Genomic DNA, 25,948 nt, shown 5'->3' with positions numbered 1-25,948 from the left:
AATCATATATGTAAATTAAAAATAGTAGTGGACCTAAGACTGTTCCTTAAGGAACACCTGAGTTGTAAACTGTTACTGTTGTTGATTTAGAGCCATTAATTATTACAGTTTGTTCTCTCCCTATCAGAAAATCTTTTATACCCTGATGCATGGACCTGGACCTTCAATGCCAAAATATTTTAATTTTTTAAGCAAACTATGGTGGTGAACTTTGTCAACAGCCTTTGGAAAATCTAATATACATTTGCTCACTGGTATCTAAACCTTTTGAAAAATCCTCAATTTATTATTAGTTGTGTTTCACATTATCTATATTTCCTAAAGCCATGTTGGTATGGAGTAAGGACATTATGTTTATCTAAGTGGATTATGATGCTGCTACATATTATGTGTTCTAGGCTTTTACATGTGATGCTGGTAAGTGATACTGGTCTGTAGTTTCCTTGGTCAGATTTTTCTTCTTTTTTAAATAGGTGGTGACATTAGCTTCTTTCCAGTACCTTGGTACTCTGCCCTGAACACTGGTGCTAGCTCATTGCTTAGTTCTTTCTTTGAGTAATCTAGTTGGAGTACCATCAGGTCCAGATGCTTTATTTGGTTTAAGGTTCGCTAATAGTTTTTGGATCCCCTTTTCATGTACTTCTATATCTCCTATGTTGTCTACTTGGTTTAAATTAAGAAATATGTCTTTGTCTCCTAGAGCTGAGAATGTTGATGCAAAGTTATTTATTTAGGATGTTAACTTTAGTTTCATTATCATTAAGTGTTATCTTCTTTTAATGGTGCTACTCCTGTTGTTTCCATTTTCTTTGACTAATGTATGACCATAGATTTTTGTTGTTATCTTTAGATATTACATTGTTTATGTATTCACTCTACAGCTGTCTGCTTACTTTTCGGGTTAGGTGTTTATTTTAATATACTTTTTATTAACTCTTTCTGCCTTAGTTTCTTTAAATTTTCTATATAGGTTTTCCTTTTGTTTACAAAGCTTCTATAATCTATTATTAAACCAGCATTTATCTATTTTGTTTGACAGGTATTTAGTTGGTATATGATTTACTATAATGTTTTTGAGATAATTTTTAATGAAATTGCAAAGGTCATCAACTGGTTGGTTAATGTCTTTTTCTGATAAGAATGTTTATTGAAAGTTTAATGCTGCTTGGTGTAGTTTTATGTTGCATTTGTTCCAGAGTAAGATTTTTCTTTTGGTTTGATATTTATTTAGTATGTCAGCAACTGACAAAGTTCCATTACCAATGGAAACAAAGCACAGAAGAATTTGTTTTGTAGAATACACTTTATTGACAACCCTTAAACATGAACAAACAGAAAATCCTAACATTAAAAAAAAAGGTTTTTGTACGTTGTTTGCCAAAATTATTTCCAAATGCAATAGCTTTATCACAAAAAAAAAAAAAAAAAACTTTTTAAAAACAGATTAGTCTACTTAACACATAACTAAAAAAGCCTAAAAAATGAAACATATTTTCCCAAACTAATAACACCCCTCCCACTTAAAAAAAACAAACTTACAGCTTTAAGAGGGACATTAACCAAAAATAAAGACATTGCTAAAAATGTAATTAAAACATCAAAGACTGAACTAAAATGATTTATAGCAACTGTCAACCTGTGAAGTACTAAGTAATGTCAAAACAAAGTTAAGGTTTCTTTGCTCAAATGTTGTTGACGTAAAAAAAAAAAAAAAAAAAAAGATTACTTGCTTGATTCTAAGCTGTAAGGTCTTCTCAAGCACTGGAATCATATGGGATGATGCTTGTTTTTCTCAAAACATAGTATACATATATATATATATTTTAAAACATAGTATACATATATATATATATTCTGACTATTTGTTTGCCTGAAATTGAGGGACACAATACTATAAAAAAATCTTATGATTTTAATTACTGGTTTGGGAAAGTACATTCACACACAAAAAAATAATAAATAAACATACGAAAATACAAAATTTGGACAAAAACAATTTTTAATATATAAATGTAACAAAGGTAATTGTGACAGGTTTCTTAATAAGCTAAAGAAACATTTAAACCATTCAGTACTAGCTACACCAATTTGGTTTGTCTATTGAGTGGTATTGTTATGTTTAAGATGTCAATCAATTATTTACAGAGACATATGAAGATGAAATAAAACTACAATACATAATCCAACTCATAACGAATGTACTGATTTTTTGCATCATTGGGGATACGTGGGTATGAAGGAATGAGTCCATCTTGGGCTCCAATATAGACTGTGTTGTAAACCTTCCAGTAAACATCTCGCACTTTTCTGGCTGGGTGAAATAGGCCCTGGAAAAGAGAAAAATAGGTTTATGAGAACACAGTCATTGATTCACTGAGATTTACTGCCTATTTAATCATGTGTTTCTCTAGATCTAGTAAGTATTTTTTTAAAACTAAGACGACAAATAAACAAATTTACATATGTAGGGCAATTATATGTGAGTCCATTTAGTTTTTCATGAGTTTACACCAATTTAAAAAAATACTAAAAATGTAAAAACAAAACACCCAAGATTTGTCCCATTCCCTAACTAATTAATGTGCGTTGAGATTCCAAAAATGTGGGCAAAATGAGGTAACAAACTTGTAAGAGTTAACTTGAAACTTTCAACTATATTAAAGTTATTAAGCAGTATGAAATGACAAAGTCATGAAGCTAATAAAGAGATAAAATATTATGTAAATTATTTCCACTAATGGATTTAAAAATAATGAGTATAAGCTTAAATTATACACAAAATATTTACCATCTAAATGAAATAATTAGTTCTATTTCTAATCATGCTGTAAAGAGCATGTTAATTAAAAGTCTCACTGGTCCAATATGTGACCATTTCACTCACACAATTTTGCTCTAAAATGTGAGTGTGATCAACTGAACTTCAGTAAACTAGGCTACACTCAGAAAGTGAGAAAGAAAGAAGGAAATTAATATTAATCTACCAAAAAGTCTTTTTTAATTGATGGAGGTAAACCCAGAAGGGAATTACATCTGGTCTCTCGAACCCTATATTTAGAAATGAAAAAACACCACTTGGACAGGATTTTGTGATTTAGCCATCACAAAGGAGATACAAGACATTGATAACAAAGACAAACAGACACAAACACTCTTTTGTTCCCCTGGAAATCAAATCATTAAATACAATTTAACTGTTATAACATGTCATAGGTAAATTATAAAAGAATTTGGTGTGAATGTATATTTGGTTTTCAATAGTTTTGATGTTTTGTTTGGTGTTTTGCACAAATTGTAAAATAAATTTCCTATGGATAAAATAAAGATTATCATAATTCTCTGGATAAATACTAATGACGCTAAAAAGTTTTTGAGATCTAAACATGACAGACAGCAAAAAATCAAAAGCTCTTTAAAAACTATTCAATGAAAACAGATTTATCACTCTAAGAAGAAAATGAGCATAAACATGTGCAATAATTACTGGCAAAACTATCTAATGTAAATATTTCACAGGTACATGAAAATCGCTCTGGCAAATAAAGTAAATCCATAACACATTGTCAATTCTTAGTACCTGCATGGCATACTGGAATATTTTGGATGGACCAATAGCTACCCTCAGACCTTCCACTGCACCCATAAATGCCTGGACAACGTGGGGAGAGTTCTCAAAGATATTGGGCCAAACATAATTCAGAAGATGTACCAGGGCATCCTCACAACCAAAGCCACACACACCCAGGGCCATGTGTTGGATAGCAGCCATGGCAGTCTGTCGATGCACCAGATCCCTGAAAGCCCAAGATGACATTTGAAACAAAGCACTCAATAGAAACATTAAAACAGCAATAGATAACTATATAATCATACCCAAAAATAATTCGTAACATGTATTTATTAGTCTTCTTGAATAAAAATGTATTTCAAATAATATTAAATGCTTTACTCTTTAATTAAAATGCAGTATTTGCAGATTGATATGTAATTATTCCTTTAAAGATTTGTGTCCAATATTTTCATGATTATAAATTCTCTGCCTCAATGTAAAAGTGATGAAATAAAAGAATAAATAAGTTAAGACCATGTTCAATAAAATTACAGGAATTTAAAGTTAATAATGCATAGAGGTTTTATTTCGTAGTATATTTTCTTTACCTGTCCATCAAAGCATCTTCTAACAAAGGTGCTACTGGGTAAATATAATCTTTCCCCATCTCACCAATGTACTCAAACATGAAAGACAGAGATTTGAGAACACCATTCTGAACATTGAGCTCAGGGACCCTGTACTCATTCATCAGGGCAGGCAAAACTGTAAAGGGGGAACAAGTTTCTGCCACAATGGCAATGGCTACTGTTGTACACACACGATTCTGCCTCTCCTGAACTTTAAGGTTATTTAACAAGGTGGCCAGAACATCATGGGGACTGTCAGAAATAGAAAGAACTGTGTCAATAGGTTAAGTAGTTAGGTAGTACTACAATATGACTTCTATGATGTGTGTGGAGAAATAACATGTAAAAGATTCCAACTAGACTGAATGAGTTGATATAAGATTTGTAATGAATGCTTGGAAATATTTGTTTTATTGACATTATTATTTATTTCCATCACTAGTATTTTGAAACATCAAGTTTAACATGACATTTTTTACTGAAGCTATTAGTATGATTATTATTATTAGGGGCACGATTGCTGAGTGTCAAGTGTCACTTGGCTGCCAAACAGAGAAGATTGTGATTTTGAATTTAAGGGTTTTAGGGCACTATTGAGTCCACCCAACTCTAATGAGTACCTGACATTATGTAGGGAAATAAAAGACAGTTGGTCGTGGTGATGGTCATGACACCCTCATTTAACCGTTGGCCACAGAAACATATGACCTTTCCATCATCTATAGATGCACATGGTCTGAAAGGGGTACTTAAGCCATTTTTTTTAAATTAGTATAATAATTTATGCCTAAATCTGCATTTTTTAAAAATATAACCTATATATAGTCTTAGACCAATAGTAAATAATAAATAAATAAATCCTATATAGGCCTACATTTAATTGTTATATATTTTACTTACCCAATAGCTTTAGCAATGTAGCCAAATGTGTTAACTGTTGCTCTCCGAATAGCTTTCTTGTGGGCTTTCAAAAGTTCTAATAATTCAAAACAAATTCTCATCCATTCTCTTGCCGATACAAACTCAGGACCACGATCAGCAATACGACCAACTAAATCAATACAGTTTTCTTGGACTTTTTCATGTCTGATGAAAAACAATTGAAATTATTTACATACACTCACTAAAAGGCTATATAATACAGATCTAACAAATAAATAACATTTTTTATTTTTGAAAACATGAATATTCAAATTATAAAAGTCTTCACTTGCCTGTTTTTCAAAATGGGTGTTAATCTGGGCAACAAATCTTTAATGGGTGGAGTCATTTTGGTCATACCAATAACATTGACAATGGCTTTGAGGGCACCAAGGATAGAACCTAGCACTTCAGGATACTCTTCTCCAAGATACTCATACAGCACAATACCAAGATGGCCCATAAGTTTTTCCTGAAAGTTGTTATTTTGTATTTGAAAAACTGATTAACTTTTTTTTTTTACAAAACATACTAATGTGTCTTAGACCTAAAAAAGAATCCAGAAACAATTAGTCATAGCTAACAGATGTCAGGGACCCAGCCCTCCAAACAAACAGAAAAAAAAAAAAGTAATACATTAAATAAAAGTTAAAAATAGTTTTATTTGGAATCTGTACTAGTTTCTCAATGTTTTTTTTTCCTTGAATTGGGTGATCCTAAACTGAAGATGCATATTCTAAGATGGATCTAAGTAAATTTTAGTAGCATTTAAGTTTTATTTTCTTGATTCACTTGTACAAAATCATTTAATAAATCCTAGTGCTTTGTTTCATTTCTATGTGATTATAGTTGAAAAAAAGGTTGAATGGTAGTATCAGTGAGAAGAAATACAGATTTTCAACATTATTTTTTCACATATGGAAAATCAAATTATCATTTGTAATAAACTAACTCAACTTTAATACAAAATGCTCATTTGGAATTAATTTGTAAATTCACCTCTTGACAAGTTTTCATAACAATAGCTATTCTTGAGATGAGGTCAGCTGCCTGCTGTCTAACCTTGGCAGATTTATTGTTGAGACGCCACAAGATGGTACCACACATCTGGGGTAGGTATGGCTTGACTCTTTTACTTAGAGCATTTACCACAGTACCAAATCCATTTAACATGACAACATCCTGGAGGACATTCAGATATGAAGTAAATAATTATAAAACGTTTGTTTTATATACAAACCAATAAACAGTAAACAAATTATGTTGTTAAAACTTTGCAGTACAACTTTTTCCATAAAACAAAATTAAATATATACTTGATTACATCAATTTTATTGGACCATCTGAACAACATTAACCTTGAAGATAAGTAATTTGAATAGAATTTCATTAACTTATTAATCAGAACTTTAGACAAAAAGTAAAACTCCCAATTCTTTTAACCAGCCACCCACCTCAGTTGTTTGTTCCTGGAAGGCATACAGAATACCATCAATAAGTTGCTCCTCAAGACGAGAATCAATGTCACTGGCTCCCAAGTTAGACATAATCTTCTCAATGGTCTCCATTACCATCTTGCGGTACTGTTCAGCCTCATCCTTCAAGTCATCCACAACTCTACCGATGATCTCTGCTGCTCCAACTTTGTTGGCTATTTCCACAGTTGTGTCCACAAGCTGAAGACATTTAAACTTATTTTTAGTTTGCCTATACAAAGAATATTTATAAAATACTAGTAATAAACAGATTTATTAGCCATAATTGGTTCTAACATAATAAAGGCCAATAACTTTAAACAAGGGAAAAAAAATTCAAAATCAGAGACAATTCAACAGATTATTGGAACACTAATTAGACTGAGACAGACAGAATTACCTGGTCTGGTGGCCTTTATAAATGTTTCTAAGCCTACTGGGAATAATTCACCAACTTACCTGTCTGTAATTACGTCTATCAAGAGCCATTCTCTGATTCCAGAAGTTCTTAAAAAATGGTGGTAAAATTTCGTCCTTGATATACTGAGATTCCACACCATCAGTTGCGCAACACTGTTTGACTACCTGTAAAGTTAGATAAAATTTATAAATATATTTTTTTTTTGGCATTGACAACTTTATTTCTTATGTTTTATTTCTATATTTTTCACATTTCTTTTATCAGTGCCAACCATAATTGAACTATGCAATGTAAAAATATTCCAATTTAACTCCTTCTCTCCGTAATTATTTACCACATTCTGGTGGAATCAACGTTGGTATCGTCAGTTACGAGAGAAAGAGTTAATGTAAAAGCAAACACAAATCAAAGAAATGAATTTATTTATTTAAATAATTTAAAAATGTCACCCTAATAGATCACTTTGTGTAGAATGTCTTTTTTTTCTACATGATATTTTCAAATCTAAATGACAGAGTGTATAAATAGTATCATAAATTATGCAATGTTAACTGTCATGTGAAGCTTGATTGTAAGAAGTATTGAGTGTTGTTTTTTCATAAAAATATAAGTACTATTCAATATGTTTTGAAAATATTAATGGCATTTTAAATTAGACTATAAATATGTAATAAATTATTTAATTAAAGATAACTACTCACTTTCAAGACAATCTTCTTCATTTCCTCATCAGGAGAAGGAAACTCTCTGATCAGAATCAACATTACTTCCCTTGTGTAGTAGTTTGCATACTCAGCATCCATGAGGGGGATCAAATAACCAATAGCTTTCAAGAAGGCAGCCAAACCCTTGATGTAAAATGATATATTTTATGAGTGTTTGATGTTAGCTCAGACCTGCCTACCAAAAAAAGTCCAAATGCGTAACGCTGATGGTCAAAATGCGTATTTTGGCACCAGAATGCGTAACACTTAAGCGATCCACTATTTTGTCATATATATATATATATATATATATATATATATATATATATATAAATATATATATATATATATATTAGATCTAGATGTCATGATTAGATCTACAATCTAAATCTAGATCAATAGAATATAATATTATAATCTACTCTAGATCTGGGCTTAAGAGTGTTACCGATGCCGTGGATCCGCTACAAACGTAGGTCTACTCCAAACTTTCGTAGGCCTACCTTCATCCTTGATCTATTCTATACTAAGAATCTAGTCTAGATCTAGACTAGATGGTAGTAGATGTTATCGATCTAGATCTAGTCAATCTAAATCATGCTACAACTAAATTGGATCCAGAGTGTAGAGTAATGTAGAGAATCATGACATTTAACGTAATGACTAGCTAGACTAGAGTTAGAGTAGACTCTAGTTAACTCTAGTTAGATCTATTCCTGTATAACAAGTTATCTAGATTCTAGATCTAGAATCTAGAATCCAGATCTAGATATCTACAATGTCACTCAATGTGCTTTGAATAGATAGCACTTCGATATTTTTTTCTATACAAATGAATACGGGAATCAGGGATTCAACATAGATCTAATTAATTTCTACTAATGAACTTACAAAAAAAAAATAAAATAAAAAGGCACGTTGGTGTATCAGCTAACTGACGGTACCAACCCGCCACTCCCTCACTCTCGCGTTCTTCATTTCTAGACTAAATCTAATTGCTTTTAAGAACCAATCAACGTATAGATCTGGACACATTGTGTTCCCCCATCTTTTCTGTTCTATCCCCCCACCAACAGGACGGCTTAGCGTGACCTCCGTGACCGCTCGTAGGCTAGTCAAGAGAGGGGGGGGAAGTATACGAAATGCGTAACGCGACGGGTTAAATGCGTATTCGCGTACTGACGGTCATTTTTTGGGAGATTTTGCGTAACGAATACGCATTTTGCCATTTTGCGTAACGGTAGGCAGGTCTGTTAGCTACATACAATGTGGTTTGAAGTGATTCTAAGCAACTGAAAGAAAACAATGCCTACCTTTCCTCTGTGTTGGCGAATACCTTTCCAAAGGGGTTTGAGAACACTGTCAAAAGATTCAATGCCATAAGGTGTAGCAGCTTCAGCAAGAGCTGCCAAGGCTAAGGCAGTGATAGTTCTTACTTTCTGTTGTTCATCAACCAAACCTTAGGGAGTAAGAACAATAGCATTGGGCATTAATGTGGCCTGAGGGTGTATGCTCATTTTCTGAATGACAGAGAACATTCTCTTCGTCAATGGAATTAGGTAGTATCAACATGTATGAAGAAAAGGCCTTAACTCTTGCTCAAGAAGCTAAGATAAAAAAAAAAACAACACAATAATGATCTTACCATGCTCAATAATCTCAACCAAACTTTTTAAGTGAGGCAAGATGGCACATCCCATGAGAATGGAGATCTGCTGGACAATCTTTATGCCTGTGTGTCGAGCCTGCCAAGACTTTTTGCTTTTACACACAGCTTTCAAGAAAGGCAGAAGGGAAGGGATTCCCAAAGCTGAAGCCACCACAGCAAAAGCACGAGCAGTTGTGTTTCTGACATACTCATCCATGTTGTCAATATCTGGACGCATGGTAGCAATCATTGTAGCCAGACCAGCAGCCTAAAACAACAGAAATCAACATTAACCAATTTTTAAAAAGTTTTAATAATTATAATTAAACAATGTCTGATTTTAATTATTTTTTTAACTACAGAAAAGATTTAAGGAAATAACTTTTGTATCTGAAATTAGTGGTGGTGTATTTTCAGCACTGTGAAAAAAAAAAACAAGACCTTTATATCAAACCTTGCTGTTTAGTTTGAAAAGCAAAAAAAACAAATATGCAATACATTGATACAACTGACCTTGGCTAAATTAGAAATGATCTCCCTGCCCTCCACTCTGGCATAGTAATCTTCATCAATCAGTAGAGGTTCAATGACCACAAGAATCTTGTGAACGTAAGGTCGGACCAAGTCGTCCAGTTTGTACAGAATTCTGTCAATGACTTTCACCAAGAGATGTCTCTCCTGGTCTTCCAATGTTGGGGACATGAGCAATGGGAGAATTTGGTTGAATAAAGGACCAGCACCAAACTCTCGAGCTTTGTCTGTGATTTGACGTAGTGCAGCCTGAAATATTTAGTAATAATAGCCAAACATGAAACTGCCAAACCAATAATTTCAATGGACTAGTGCAATCTTGTTTTGTGTTCAAATAATAGTTTTATTACCTTTTCTTTTTAGCATTGCAAAAGACTTACATTAATATTTGAGAAACAAGGTAATATTTCTATTTTTAAAACAAGAAAGCAAAATTAAAAAAATTAAAAAGTTAAATTTCATCAAGGCAATAGATTTCAACCTACTTTTCTCATAGGTGGGGTTCCATTTTTTATCTTTAAAAGTAATTTCATTATTTTTCTTTCTTTCTGTTCTTCAGGTGACAAAGTTTCTTCATCCACATCAACCTAGTGTACAAAATAACAATATTAACCACATATTAAATGTTGCTTCAAACTAAAGTATGGTTAATATCATTGTTAATATCATTATGTTTAACTTTATTTAATAACAGCATACCAACAACTTGTCAAAGTACTGCATATCATCAGGTTTCATCATGGGCAAGTTTCCCTTTGGCTGCATATCTACAATCATGTCTTTGCTGCTCTTATTGTCTGGAGTCTGCATTCTGAAGCCCATGGGTGTACCAACTAGAGGGGTGGGTGTAGCCAACAGTTTACGAGCAGGTGTTCTAATTGGCACATAGCCAGCTGGGGGAGGCAAAACCTAGAGCCAAAAACAGACACAGGAAAATTGATAAGTTCAATATTATATATATATATATCAACAACAGTACTTAGATAATGTGAGAATTTAGTAACAACCTTGTAGCCTGGAGGAAACATTGATTCCAACTCATCATCTGACAAAGGTCTGTTCCTTTCATCAATTTCTCTCTGCCACGAGAAAGCCTGCAACTGTTCAGGTGTCATTGAAATGAGATGACCAGGAGTTGGGGTGGCCAAGCCCATGGCCTTGGCACCGGTGGGCGTTACCCCACTTGGAGTCATACTAGGTGTCATCCCACCTGGGGTCATTCCACCTGGAGTCATGCTAGGAGTCATCTGGCCTGGAGTCATACTAGGAGTCATGGCAGAAGGAGTAGCTGCTCCTGGGGTCTCATCCCACCTGGACCTTCGCTTACTTGCTCCAGGTGTTGGAGTACTTTCAATCAGGTCACCACCTCTATCAGTTTTTGGTGTCTCTGCCCATCCACTATTGTGACCAGGAGTTTCTGTAAGTGAAAAAGAACAGTAACTGTTTTAAAATGTTATATAAACTTATACTGTCAGGGTAAACTTTCTTCTTCTTCTAGACAGCTTTTTTGTTTAGCATGAAAAAATAGCAAGCATTTTTTGGAATGTTAAACATACATTCTTTACTAGCATGAAATAATTGATATTTCCCAGATGTCAGAAAGGGGAAAGCTTATAGATATACATTAGGTAATTGTAGGTAAAAAACCTGGAAATCCTAAAATAAATAGATAATGAGCAAGACTTTCATAACATCTCTTACTATTTATCATGGCTACAAGACTGCAAGATGATGCAGAAAATAATTATTTGAAAAGGGACTACAAAAGGGAATAAAAGTGAAGAAAGCTAATCTTATAAGGATTAATAAATTAATGAAGACATTTTACAATTACTCATTTACAGTTCTCATAATTAAACCTTTATTATGAAATTACTTTCAAATTGTATTTTATTTTGTTGTGATTATTTTTCATTAGCCAATCTGATTTCACTTTTGCATCCTATCACTTATATCAACATCAACCATATCATTTAAAAAATCACCTCTTTCTGTCTTAGGTGTTTCATCCCAACGATTTTTTCTAGCACTTGGAGTATTTTTATGACCAGGTGTCTCATCACTTCTGCCAGGAGTCACAGCACCTGGGGTAGCATGGCCAGGTGTAGCATCCCAAGCACGTGAACTGGGCGTAGCACCAGGAGTTTCTGCTCCTATTTGTATTGAGAATATAATTGAATCTCATCAGCATTAATCTAAATATTCAACTAAATTCCATTAATAAAAAAAAAGGTGATAATATGATGTGAATAACAAACAAAAAAATATCATTGGCACCAAGTGCTAAGATATAAAGAAGTAAACACAAAATAATCCTCGACCCAATCAACTACAATATGAAAAATTATAATTATTCAATTAGTCTAGTGGCTCACTTTAAATCAGAACTTAGAATGCCTCAATGACTAACCTTTTGCTCTACCAGGTGTTTCATCCCAACGACTGTTTGATGGTGTAGTGGCCTCTGCTGCATCCCAAGATGACTTCTTCTTCGCTGCTACTTCTTCACCACCAGCCTGATCCCATCGTCTTCGCTTGGAAGTCTGTTTTTGGGCATCTGAACCATTGACAACTTTTAACTCTCCAGCTTTAGCTTTCTCCTGCATTTGTTGCCTTAGAGCTGCCTGAAGGATAAATCAAGGCAATTGTATTTACCACAATGAAATGGGAACTATCAAATTAAGAAAGAACAAATTAAAAATAGAATTTGACTTTAGTTGGGGAAAGTAAAGGCGGTTGGTCGTTTTTAACAGTTGGCTAAAGAAACATGACCTTAATATCATCTGCCCCATAGATCGCAAGATCTGAAAGGAGAAATGTTACTTTTTTCTTTTCTATTTAGAAAATGCTCATAATTAAGAAAATCAATTCAATTTTATACCTTCTCCCTTAGATATGTCACCCTTGTCATAATCCTCACATTTTTACAATGTTAAATAGACCACAGAATTGAAATTATCTACATACTTGTTCTTTTTGTAAAGACCTCTCTGCCATCACGTCAGTGTAGGTCCTTCCAGCACGCGTAGGATCTGGAGTTTTTCCACCTACAATGAGAAAGCAGAATGGTCACGACATGGCCGTGACATAAAAAAACTCGTTAAATATGTATACTAGAGTTTTAAATTGAATCATTCTGGGTACAAATAATTATTAAGGGGACAGGTCTGAACAGAATACCATTTATCTTTTAAAGCAAATCAGCCAAAAAAAAATGGTTCAAAACTGTCCCTATCGAAAGATAATATGCAGCTTTTTTTAAATTTAATATTTTTAAATACTTTATTGAATAAAAAAAACAATATGCTTATTAAGAAACTATTTCAACCACCTTAGAATAACAATTTTTAAGAGACTTTTAGAATAACTAAGTAATTGGAATATTTAGCAGAAAAATACAGAGACTGAGGAACAAAATGTCTGGGCTAATAAATGAAATTCTTCTTGCCCACTGTTTCTGATGATTACAAAAGCAATCTACCTCACCTTTTATCTGAGTGTTGTTGCATTTCCTTTTATTTAATTGAAGTAAATGTATTCAAGCAAGCTTTTATGTCTAATATATCTAGCTTAAATATAAATTTCATTTCAAGATTTTTAACAAAGAAAAAAAAAATGGAAATTTTAAAATCTGTTTGAGCAGCATACAACTTTGTAGATATTTCATGAAAATTAGGATGAACGTTTTCACTAACTAATCTGAAAGCTGAACATTTCAAAAATATTTGTAAACATAAAGCAAATAGTAACTCAATAAGCATACAGTTTTTCAATAAATGTTTTTTAGCTTATTCAAACAAAAGGAAAATGGTAATTTGAATGATCAAGCCACATATTATCCAAGCATGGAAAAGTCTGTATTTAAAACTGAACTTAAATACCTACTTTTCCTACTTCTGGTTCTGGCAAACAAGTGTGTGTGTGTGTTTATATTACTTTAGATAGCTTATAGCATAAGAAGACAAGAAAGAGGGGTGTAACAAAAATATATATACATATAAACAGAAACAATTTCAAATGTTTGCCAAAACTGCACAAACCCTTCAATTTTTTTTTTGTTCACATTATACGTACGCTTTTAGAATGTTGATCTCTGGACATGATCAGGCTGTAAACAGATTGTAGCAGCATCCCTAAAATTAGTCTCTCATTAGTTCAAGTCATGAAAGGACCAAAGCCATAGGGTGGATAGTACAAAGAAACAAACTACTGTCATTTAATTAATGTTTAATAATTGGGAAATAAATTAACCTTCTGGTCTCCCTCTCAGTATTCCATTGATATGTACGCTCTTTGCTTAAGTTAAAACTAGAATTCTTATCATAAATATGTTCATGAAACAAATATATTTTATCTTCTGAGTTGATTCTAAGTTATTATTTTTTTTTAAATACATTCTCACTACAAGTGCAAGACTACGAATGGACTCAAGAGGTTAACCCATGAACCATGAAGCTATGGTGAGCTTTCAGGCAATCACTTGATCACATCAGCATATGCACATGGCTAGGAAGGAAAGGTTTAACTTGTATTAGACTTGGTTTGACTTTGATCATTTTAATGTAAAAAAAAAAAAGCACAACAAAGTCTAACAAAAACAGTAGACAGAGATACATAAATAGTAATTAGATCAAATGTGTTTGGTCATTTCTGAGTTACTACTGACACAGGGATAAATTCAGATTTAAAATGTATAACAGTTCATCCTAGTTTTCAATGCAGTTTAAATTGTATGCTGCTTTCAAAACAAATACAATTATTGTTTTTCCTCTTAACAACATCGAAGCCCACAAGGTTTGTTGTTGTTTTAACATTAGCCTGACACGTTAGGACATAACCAAAAGGAAAAAAATGGTCTTTGTAATCAGACATTGGAAAATATTACATTGAAACTTTTAAAACACCAACACAGTCATTTTGCATATAATACATACACAAATTAGGATGTTGGATTCATAAACGGTTTAGGTTTTTTTAAATGGGATGGGCTAAAAATGTTTTAAATATTTCTTGTTCAGACACCAGTGACACAAATGACATGAAAACTAAATAAACAGCAAACAGCACAGACAATTTCAACTATTTCAAAATTCAATTAATAATGAATAAAGGCATAGCAAACATTACCTTGGGCAAAAGGATCGTATCGCTCTGGTGAAATTATCATTTGACGACGTCTGGCTCTATACTCGTCCTCTCTGTCAGCAATCCTAGGAACTCGGTGTTCCGCCATGGGATCAAAGTCCTAAATTCATTTTTAACATTTTTATTTTACTTTATCACTATGATATTACTATCCTAATATTAGTTTAAACACTAACACACTCACACAAAAAAAGCTTAATCTATAAAACATGTTTGTTTGGGAAGCGTGGTCGAGAGGCCAAGTGCGCTTGAACTTGGCTTGGCTACCTAGAAAGGGGCTCGAGGTTCAACACCCGACTTGGGCAGAGTTGTGTTTACTGAGCTGCCTAAAGGCAGCACAGAAAACCAACTCCTAGATACCCCCTCCCCACCCACTGGTCCACGAAAGAGATTGGACCAGAGCGCTCTGAGCATGCTATAAGCATGAAAGCAGCGCTATATAAAAGCTATAATAATAATAATAATTAAACAAGCCTAAAAAAAAATTATGGACATTATTGAGTCTAAACTATAATGCCTCCAAGAAAACATGAAATATTTAAGTACATATCACTATGTTTAGCATTCAGAAAGTTTCAGTTTTTTTACATGTCACTATGTTTAGCATTCAGAAAGTTTCAGTTTTTTTTACATGTCACACTTCTGCATATAAACCAGAAGAGAAAGAGCAGGCTAGTCACGTCTGCAATGTAAAGAAGAGAGATGACCAGCAGGAAGTAAACTACCCATATTATTTAGGTCACATCACATGTGCATGGGAAAAAATAACCTTTCTTGATAGCCTTGATTTGCATAATATGATGATGACGTGGGCTCAAATAGAAGCTTAGAGAGTGTATATATACAATAATGTCAAGGAACCAGAAAGATCGATAGACACTCCCCTATTAGGTATGTGAAGCTACCTATTGGCGTTGATAGTCATTGTTAGCTGTCATTGTTCACGTAATTTTTGTTAAAAGTATTCTGCATTGGATTATTATTGTTATTCTATAATGAACTATTGATGATCTGTATCTTCACTGGTTTTTTTTTTTCAACTATAATAGTTAGCATTGTGATTTATATTTTGAATTCCTTGTTTAAATGAACTGAGTTTAAAGGCATTCAACTCAAGAAATTAAATCCAGCGCTGTGTTACTTCAGTGTATCTTAATAGTTTTAAAGGTACCTCTGAATCTGTGTATGTCATGATTGTGGAGACAACGCAAAGCTCTTTCCAAAACAATATGACATTACAACTGCACTTAAGCAATGGTTTCAATGGCTTTTAAATTATCAAAGCACAATGTTTATGAGGTGAACTTCACCCCCACCCACTTAAATGTTTTAATATGTACAAAATATACATTTAAAAAAAAAATATTTAAAAATAAAAACCTGGTCATTAGATGCATCATGCAGTAGATTAAGTGGTGCATTGTAAGTAGATTTCTTGGTGTAGGCAGGTGTGACATCATCATCATCCTGAAATAGAGACATACAAATTTATCAAGCAACCAACATACAAGTAAACAAGCAACTTAAATTTTATTGCTTTTTACAATGAGTATAGGAATGAAAATTCAAAGAAACTAGGACTACAATATCTTGTAACACAATTATTGCTGTCTGACTCACACAAAGACTTCAGAGCAAAGTTGCCAATATGAATAATAAGTAGGAGAATAAGAGACTATAGATGTTACGTCTTCATATTGGATGAGACTCTTTAGACATGAAAACGACAAATCACAGTTTATAAATACTTTAATCTTTATTAATACTGAAAACACTTTCTTGTTCATATTCCTCCATTTTGGTTCTTCTTCTCCTTTCAACACGCATTCGCACCATTTCACATTTACACTAAGATGCGCACGTAACACCCCCCCTGTTTAACAAGTTCGATGCACATCGAACGTCCAAAATACAAATCACTGAATATATTATCAGACTATTCCAAGTTTAAAAAAATCGGTAACATATAAAACCATAATGTAATAACTAAACAAAATCAAACACAATGTCATGTTAATACCAATACAATTCCAACATGTTAACATATATCTATAAGTAATCATATTTCTATTAATACAACTCCCCACTCATAATTTTATGCCTGTACAAAACACCACCATTCCAGTCGCAATCAAATAGTTAACAAACAAAGTCTATCTTGCTCCATGCATATTGTAACAACAATATTCAATTCATTACACATATATTTATTCATTGCAGAATAGAACAATAATTAGTGTCCATCATTCCTACCTTTTCTAATCATATCTATATAATTCTAACATTATTGACATGCCATCCTTTCCGCTTCCCTCCTTTGCAATGATGTCCCATTGTGATCCTACTACCGAATGTTCTAGCTGTACTGTTTTCTAGGCTGCTAATATCCCTCTCTTTTCTCGTATACGCCTCTTCACTATTGTACCTTGAATCCTTAATTCTAATTAACTGTTGACACTGTCTTCTAATATGCCCCCTTCTCCCACAATTAAAGCATAAGATGTATGGACTTGTACGTCTATATGTGGGTTTAAATCGCTTTCTCTGTACCACTGATTGCCTTACTTTGATTTGGACCCATTCCTATTGCATTGCTTTCTACCTTATCTGTTAATTCTTTCTTCTCGTGCTCTCTGCTACCCATGTCATCTGATGTATGATATCTCCACATCCCCATTTCTACCTCGCGTAGACTTTATCCCATAATATTTCTTCCAATTCTCAATCTCCCTTACTGAACATATTTTCACCCCATGAATATTCCCAATAATTAAATCTATCTCACCCTGATCTACAACACAAGCTTCCACTGTCCCCTTAAAATACGGTGTGTCTATACTAACTTTAGCAATCGGTAATTGTACAATATTCCCATTAAACATAACACACTTCCTAGATTCGCCTGTATATTCATGGTCTTCCACTAAATTCTTATTCACTCCAATAATAGTGCTCCCTGTATCCCTGATGGTCTTGGCTGCCTTGTTCCCTACGAATGTCTGAAAAATCTCCAATGTTCCAGTATCAGATGACAATGATAAGCCTTGCTCTATTCTACCTTTCTCCTAGTCCTAGTCCTTTCTTTCCTGTCTGTTTCCTTGATATCTTCCGTTGTGGCTATCATTTTGTCTTTCATATGTACTACTTCTATACTGTCTATCCTGTGTCTCCCTTGTTCTGTGAGAGTTATTCTGTGTCTCACATGTTCTGTTAAAGGCAACTATTTCTTCTATATCACTGCCTCTAGATAATTTCTTCTCGGGATGTGCCACTTTATAAGCCCTTATCAGTCTTACTATGTCTTCTATGGATTTCGGTTTCCTCTCCAACAGAAATATTTTTAATTCCTCCTGACACTCATACATCACTTTGTCCAGCATGAGAAATGTCTTAAGACTGTCAAAGGTTTTTTCTACCTCAGCGGTTTCTATCCAGTTATCGAAATGGCTGCTCATTTTGTCCAAGAAGGTCTGCGGATCATCCTCTGGTTCTATCTCACAATTAACAAACTGTTGGCGATAGAAAGCTTCTGTTTTCCCGAAAGTTCGAAGTAGTTGTTCTTTCACAATGCTATAGTTACCCTGGTTCATACATATTTTTGAAGGTACCTCCGCTGTAAATGATATCGTCAATAACAATGTCCATTTGTCTTCAGGGTACTCCAGTTCTCTCATTTCTATCTCGAACTTCTTCAAAAAAATGTCTATGTCCATTTTGTCTTCGTTGAATATCAAACCTTTATATTTTGCCAGTTTATTCCCTGTAGAGTCACTCTTTCTTTTATCATCCTCTTTTCCTTGGTCTGTTTTTAACTTTTTCTCTGCTGTCTCTTTTTCAAACGCTAATCTTTCTCTTTCAATGGCAACTAATTCATTTTTCTTTTCCCTTTCAATTGCTACTATCTCCTTATCCTTTTCTCTTTTGTCCTCCTTATCTAATCTCTCCTTTTCTTTTTCCCTTTCCATCGCTAATCTCTCCTTTTCTATGGCTAATCTCTCCCTGTCCATCAACCTTGCTTGTACGTATTTTCTTAGTTCTGCCCCTTCAAGCTCCAACAAACTTCCCTCTTCCTTCAACGCTGCTACCTCAGCCTTGTCCGCCATAGTCTATTACTAATAATATCGAATCGAATGTTCTCCTGTCTCTAGATCTAAACTTTACTATCTCTACTGTCTGTTGACAGAAGCTCCCCTGTGTATAGAGGGATACGTGGGTTTTACCTTTGCGTTGGGTGCCACTTGTTACGTCTTCATATTGGATGAGACTCTTTAGACATGAAAACGACAAATCACAGTTTATAAATACTTTAATCTTTATTAATACTGAAAACACTTTCTTGTTCATATTCCTTCTTTTTGGTTCTTCTTCTCCTTTCAACACGCATTCGCACCATTTCACATTTACACTAAGATGCGCACGTAACAATAGACAATGATTTGGGGAAGTAGAGGATGGTGGTGGGGCTATTGTGATCTTTCACAAGACATTTATTACAAAAACAAGCCAACAAAATTCAGAAATCTCAAATTAAACTAATTCATTAAATTCATGAAAAAGAAAAAAAGAAAACATTGCGTTAAAAAATGACTTCCTAAGTTATGAAAAATAACAAAGTATTAAAAAAAAAAAAGGTAATTATGGCTAACAATGGCTAATAGAGATACATTAAAATATCTATGATCTACAACAAATCCCATAGAATAAACTAATGACAATAAAAATAGCTGCAGGTGAGAGGGCATACTTGAGCACCAACCACACGCAAGCAAATAATGTTGAGGAAAACAAAACTATCTATAAAACTTTCCTAATGTATGTAACTGACACACACAATACATGATGAAAATGTACTTACATCCACTTCATCATTAGCAGCAATTGATGTAACGTATTGGCCATCAAAACCACTGCCGCCATAGATATCTGTGTCAAAATGACCCTCTGAGCCTAGACCAACTCTAACTTCCTCAGGGTCTTTGTTCAGTAAGTTTTGTTTTTTTTCTTGCAATTTTCGCACTGTCTCTTCAATTTCTAGAGGAAAATACAAGAGTCTGAATTAAGATATAAGCAGAATCATCGAATCCCTAGATAAAAACATTTTCCTTCTCAACATCAACAAAATTTTCACACAAAAAGTATTAGAAAAAACTATTTAAGTACTTTTTAAATAATCCAGCATTGATCTCCTGAACAAATTCACAGGCCAGTAACTAGAGAAAGCTATTCGCAGGAGGATATTTGTAAAATGGGTGTAGAAAACTACTGTCACAGTAAAGGTTACCATCAGGATTAAACATACTTATTTAAGTTGTAAATCGCTTGGCTTCCAAACCAACGGGTCCCAGATTTGAATCCTGATGAAGACTAGGATTTTTAATTTCAGGATCTTTAGAGGGCCTCTAAGTCCACCCAGCTCTAATAAGTACCCGACGTTAGTTATGCAAAAGTAAAGTTGGTTGGTTATTGTGCTTGTCACATGTCACCCTTGTTAACAGTGGGCCACAGAAACATACTACCATTACATCATTGGCCCTATAGATTTATAGATCATAAGGTCTAAAAGGGTAACTTTACTTTTTATTAATTCTATTTATTCTAAATCATAAAAGATTCTAGACTCTAGACCCTAGACAAATCTAGTAGTTCTTCTAGGTATATGAGCATGACTATTTGATAGCTTTATTGACACTATTTTTACATTGACACATTCGCTTTACTTATTACATTATTATTTCGTTTAATTGTGACTATATCGACAATAATGCGCAAATAAAGACCCGCGGGCCGCGGGTAACATATGTCTAGTTATTAATCAAATCTATTTATTAAACTCTATCCAATCAATACTAGATCTAGATAAAGATGACCAGATGTCCTGACCTAGGCATGACAGTCCCGCTTTCGTAAAATATCTGGACAGGACAGCTAATTTGATCAAAGTCAAGCTTTTATTTTAAAATCTTTCTTAATATAGTAAGCCTCCATTAAGGTACTTTTCTGCATTTAAATACTGAATAGATGGCAGAAGATCTTAGATCAATGCGAAGCCTATCTATCATACAGTTTTCCATAATAAGTTTTCTATATTTAGAATATCAAGCAATTGTTTGTCAGGGGGAGATATGGCGAGAGTGAATATAATGTTACTTTGATATTTTGGTATGATAGTTATATCCCTTGTATATGTACCCCCCTGATTATGAATGTGAATAGTCTTGCATGTGTTATGAACTGAAAAGTCTTCTTTGAATGTGCGAGAGAGTGTGTTAGTCAGGTAGGTCTTGTTACCGGTCCAGGAAGGTTGGACAGTCGCTTCCTAAACTGGTGTTTGTATTATTTCTTGAGAGTGATATAATTGTGTGCTTTATTTAATATTAAAGTATTATCGTTATGCAATACAGCTAGAGTTAGAGTTGAAGTGTATTGAGTATTAATTGTTCCTACTTAAGTAACCCTTAATAAGCCAAGCAAGTATTAATTAATTGGAATTGAGTAATCAAGAAACCCCTAACGAGCCAAGCCAGAGAAAAGCAAGAATAGAACCCTAACATCGTTAATAAAGGTTTGGCACCTGTATTAAGAACCAAATAAAGAAGTATGTTAGTGATGCCCAGTTTTTGACAGATACCTCGAGTTTACAATAAAGTGAAATTGAAGTTCTTTGTGCCACCTTTCGCTGTAAATCTTTAAAAAAAAAAGGAAATTTGTTGATTTAGAACGTAGCAGAATTCGGGCTTTGAAATCGTACATATATATATATATATATATATATATATATATATATATATATATATATATAGATCTAGATTTAGATTGTATTTTTCTTTTCACAAGTGAAGTGTCCCAGCATAATCAAAAGCTTCTTTGAAAACCTGTGTGCTGAATTGTGGCTGTATTGTGCAGAAGTTCTGTTTATTGAGGGACAGAAGTATCCTGCCATCTGCAAATTAAATAGGTTCAGAAATGCAATAATATAAATAATAAAAGAAGCATAAAAACTTGAGACTTGAGAAGGTTCCTCCACAAAGAAGAACCTATGTGACATACTATCTGGATGACCAGTTGGTTAAAATTTAGTAGAGTAAGTGATAAAGCAGTGACAATCATAAAATTGTATGAATATTGTGCCAAGACAAAGCATTTCAGAGAGAAGAAGAGACATATTCGACACTAGGATATGTTAAATGTTTTAAAAGCTTTCAGATGGATGCACAGAAGGATGATAAAAACTTGAAGAAACATTTATTTTTAGAAAGCCTACAATTATTGAAATTATTGTGTGTGTATAGGGATGTGAAATTAAAAAAATTATCTTTGAAAAATCAATTTTTCGTTACTACATCATTAAAATACTTTGAAAGAACTTTCCAATGATGTATAAATTATGACTTTAAGTTGAACAGTTAGATTAGAAAGTTATGATTTTTTTTCTGGCGTTTTGACCTAGCATTGGTTGACATGGAGCATGTAAGATGAGAGCGTCTCGCTCGCTCAGCCAGCGAGACACACACAGCGCTCAAAAAGTTAAAAAATTGGAATTGAATTTCGTAGAGGATAAATCTACTTATTAAATAAGAAATTTAATTGTAGACCTAGTATTCATAGTAAATTTCTAGCACACAAATGTGATTTCATTTATATTTATGAACTCCACTTGTTTAGAATATAAATATTGATGAAATAAACAAATTATCGGGTCTAGAGCTACAAGAAATGTCAGAGAGGCGGCTTTGTGATGGCAGAAAATAACAAAATATCTAAAAAGTGGGATCAAATCGTTGGAAACAATTATTTTTCAAATATATTGGCTTTAAAATTATAAATAAAATAGATTAAAACATTAAAATTCTTCTAAAACTATCAAGAAACATGCATAATTGTTATATCTACTAGCCTATGCATGATTTTATTCATTGGAAAGTTTAGTTTTCAAAAAAAAAAAAAAAATGTCCATAGGGAGCAGTGCAAATTTATGTTGTCAACATTATAATCGATAACTATTGAAGAAAGCAATATATCGTGATAAAACTTGGCAGAAATATGGCCAGATATATAATCTTTTACGGGGAAAAAAATCAACTTCTTAGGACTTACCTGAAATGAGTATTAGTAAAAATAAAAATACATATACCTTCAAGTTAAAATAAAGTAAGAAAATACACATTTTTTTTAAAGTCCACATCAAAAAAAAATGTTCCTCAATATAAAATGTATCCATATTCACCCATTTTGGCAACGATTTCAATGGATTTAAAATCATAATCGATTTCAATCAAGGGCAAAGGCCTATGTACAAAAACTAAGAAAAACAAATCTCAAATTTTGACAGCATTTTTTAACTTCCAGTTTTACGGATTTTCACATATCTAGTGTGTAGGCCTTACCTGTGTCAGGTCTGTATAAATTGAAAAATTGTGTGTGTGTGTACAAAAAAAACAAAAAAACAACTACAGTACAGTCTTAGACACTTAGACTTAGAGTCTACTCTACATGTATTCAACATTCGACTCATTCTCACAGTGACTCATTCGTTACATTGTTACTGAATCATTTGTGATTGTACATTCTTATCTTATCTTATATAATACAGACGTTACTTCAAAAAAGAAGATGATTACGTCCTACGCGTCATGCATTTAGTCATGCATATTAACCAATGACTTAAATTCTGCCAAGTCACTGGTTTTCCTGGCTAGCTCAGGCAACCCATTCCATGCTCTAATAGCACTAGGGAAGAAGGAGTATTTGTACAAATTTGTCCTAGCATATGGGACGAGGAATGTGCCTTTATCTTAGTGTCTTTCAGAGTATTTTATTAAATTTTGTTTTTGTATTTGAAGATTATGGTTCAGTGTTTTATGTATTATTGCTACTTTACTTTTGAGCCTTCTGTCCTGAAGGCTTTCTAAATTTAGTGATTTTACTAAAGGTGTTACTCTAGTCAAATGTGAATATTCGTTTGTTATGAATCGCACTGCTCTATTTTGTGTCTGTTCTAGTTTCTTAATGTTTTCTTGAGTTGAGGGGTCCCAAACAGAGGATGCATATTCTATTATTGGCCTAACCAAGGTTAAATAACATTTTAGTTTTATTTTCTTATTTGATTTATAGAAATTTCTTTTAATAAATCCTAATGCTTTGTTTGATTTTTTTGTAGTTTCATCAATATGTGGATTCCATGACAGTTTTTCATTTATTATAACACCTAGGTATTTTGCGTTTTTAGTCTGTGTTACTGGTTTGCCATGAATAAGATAAGTGGAATTAATTTGTTTTAGTTTTTTTGTTACTCTTAACAACTGACATTTTTCTGGGTGGAAAGACATGCTCCAATTTGATTCCCATTTCTGTAATTCATCTAATTCTCTTTGTAAAATATCTGTGTCTTGTGTTGTTTTTATTGTTCTATATATTATGCAATCGTCTGCAAATAATCTGACTTTTGTTTCTGAAGTAATGCAATTTGGTAAATCATTTATGTAAATTAAGAATAGTAGTGGACCCAAGACTGTTCCTGAGTTTACTGTTATCGGTGTTGATTTAGAACCATTTATTATTACAGTTTGTTCTCTCCCTATCAGAAAGTCTTTAATCCACTGATGCAGTGGACCATTAATGCCGAAATATTTTAATTTTTTAAGCAAGCTATGGTGGTGAACTTTGTCAAAAGCCTTAGAAAAATCTAGTAAGATAGCATCTATTTGTTCACTATTATCTAAACCTTTTGAAAAATCATCAATTAGTCCTATTAGTTGTGTTTCACATGATCTATATTTCCTAAAGCCATGTTGGTATGGTGTGAGGACATTATGTTTGTCTAAGTGGTTTATGATGTTGCTACATATTATGTGTTCTAGGATTTTACATGTGATGCTGATAAGTGATACTGGTCTGTAGTTTCATTCATTTCATTACAATTACATTGATAATAATATTTATAGATCTACATTGGCTCATTGCATTGGTTGATTGGTTACTGGTTGATTGATTATGATCGATTGTTGTCAATCGTTATGATGTCAGATGTGTGCATTGTCACTGAATAATTGTGATTGTGTGTCATTCATTGTGATGTGACAGTGAATGATCATAATAATATTTACAGTATCTGAGTATGATGAGTATTGTCATTTTAATGGTTAATGTTAGTTTTGTTACTGTGGGAGTGTGGCTGTGCTTAGGGCTTAGTCTCGATGAAGACTGAGTCTTAGTCTTGACTTGTTACTAACTAGATCTAACTAAAGTCTTAGTAAAGTTAAAGAATAAAGTTACTTCAAATACTTCAATACTTGTAGTAATCATATGTAGTTTCCTCTAGATCTAATAACGTCTAAGTTGGTGAAAATAAAGCTGGAAAAAATCTGAGCCAGTTTTTTTTTATGCCCCATGATCAATATGTGTTCCAGTTTCGCTCCCCTAATATCTGATCACCTTAATCTACAAATTCTGATTCAAAACTCAAGCTTTGCTTTTACTATACCTTCGTGTGTTGTCGCCGCCATTTTAATTTCGTACAAATAGACGAGTTTAGCGAGGCTGCCAATATCCCAATAATGGCTTCTAGAAAATCCCAAGAATTACTGAAAAAGGATGTAACATCTTTGACTTGCATAACCAACAACAACAAGTAGATCGACTAGACCTTTTTTTTTTTTTTTTTTTTGTTTAATTTAATCAATTTCTACTCGATATGTCTAGTATATTCTGTTATTTTATTTTTTTATAATTGCATAAATAAAGATAAATATCACAACATTAAGTGGAAAAATAAATTGCGAAATGGCAATGAAAATCATATAGGCTATAGGCCTACGGCCTACATTATAGCCTAGATTTTTTAATGGATTTGGGGGTGTTGGGGAGGGGGGGGGGCGTGGGTAACGTGATTAAAAATATGTTTTTGTTTTTTGTTGTTGTTTTTTCT

At 33.2% G+C, this 25,948-nt stretch overlaps 1 protein-coding gene across 2 annotated transcripts; it reads right to left on the bottom strand.

Moving 5' to 3' along the window:
• Positions 1 to 1,284: 1,284 nt before the first annotated feature.
• Positions 1,285 to 25,645, bottom strand: LOC106065756 (splicing factor 3B subunit 1-like). Of its 2 annotated transcripts, XM_013224656.2 has the most exons (22): positions 25,505 to 25,645; positions 19,880 to 20,055; positions 16,405 to 16,491; positions 15,007 to 15,124; positions 12,847 to 12,926; positions 12,290 to 12,503; positions 11,865 to 12,032; positions 10,887 to 11,296; positions 10,579 to 10,788; positions 10,365 to 10,466; positions 9,862 to 10,128; positions 9,346 to 9,616; positions 9,014 to 9,159; positions 7,698 to 7,844; positions 7,035 to 7,160; positions 6,555 to 6,776; positions 6,100 to 6,282; positions 5,394 to 5,572; positions 5,080 to 5,265; positions 4,159 to 4,431; positions 3,578 to 3,794; positions 1,285 to 2,327 (listed from the first exon to the last, which is right to left on the bottom strand). In XM_013224656.2, exons 1-22 carry the CDS (start codon positions 25,524 to 25,526, stop codon positions 2,169 to 2,171), a joined length of 3,963 nt encoding a protein of 1,320 aa, XP_013080110.1. In that variant the 5' UTR covers positions 25,527 to 25,645; the 3' UTR covers positions 1,285 to 2,168. The 2 variants fall into 2 exon arrangements, with proteins under 2 accessions (XP_013080110.1, XP_013080111.1); XM_013224657.2 differs by lacking the exons at positions 15,007 to 15,124; positions 16,405 to 16,491; positions 19,880 to 20,055; positions 25,505 to 25,645 and adding an exon at positions 13,954 to 14,365.
• Between the last annotated feature and the right edge of the window lie 303 nt (positions 25,646 to 25,948).

Source organism: Biomphalaria glabrata, chromosome 1 (assembly GCF_947242115.1).
Source record: "Biomphalaria glabrata chromosome 1, xgBioGlab47.1, whole genome shotgun sequence".
NCBI lineage: Eukaryota > Metazoa > Mollusca > Gastropoda > Planorbidae > Biomphalaria > Biomphalaria glabrata.
The sequence above is the reverse complement of the archived record's forward strand: the minus strand, read 5'-3'. Positions and strand labels throughout refer to the sequence as shown.

Bases quoted from the DNA above. Each gene is read 5' to 3' on its own strand.
- LOC106065756 (XM_013224656.2), bottom strand. From the start codon at position 25,526: ATGGCGGCGACAACACACGAAG. The intron at 11,297-11,864 runs GTGATTTTTTAA...TTTCACTTACAG, and splicing joins AACACCTAAGACAGAAAGAG to AAACTCCTGGTCACAATAGT. The intron at 10,129-10,364 runs GTAGGTTGAAAT...TAAATATTTCAG, and splicing joins GAACCCCACCTATGAGAAAA to GCTGCACTACGTCAAATCAC.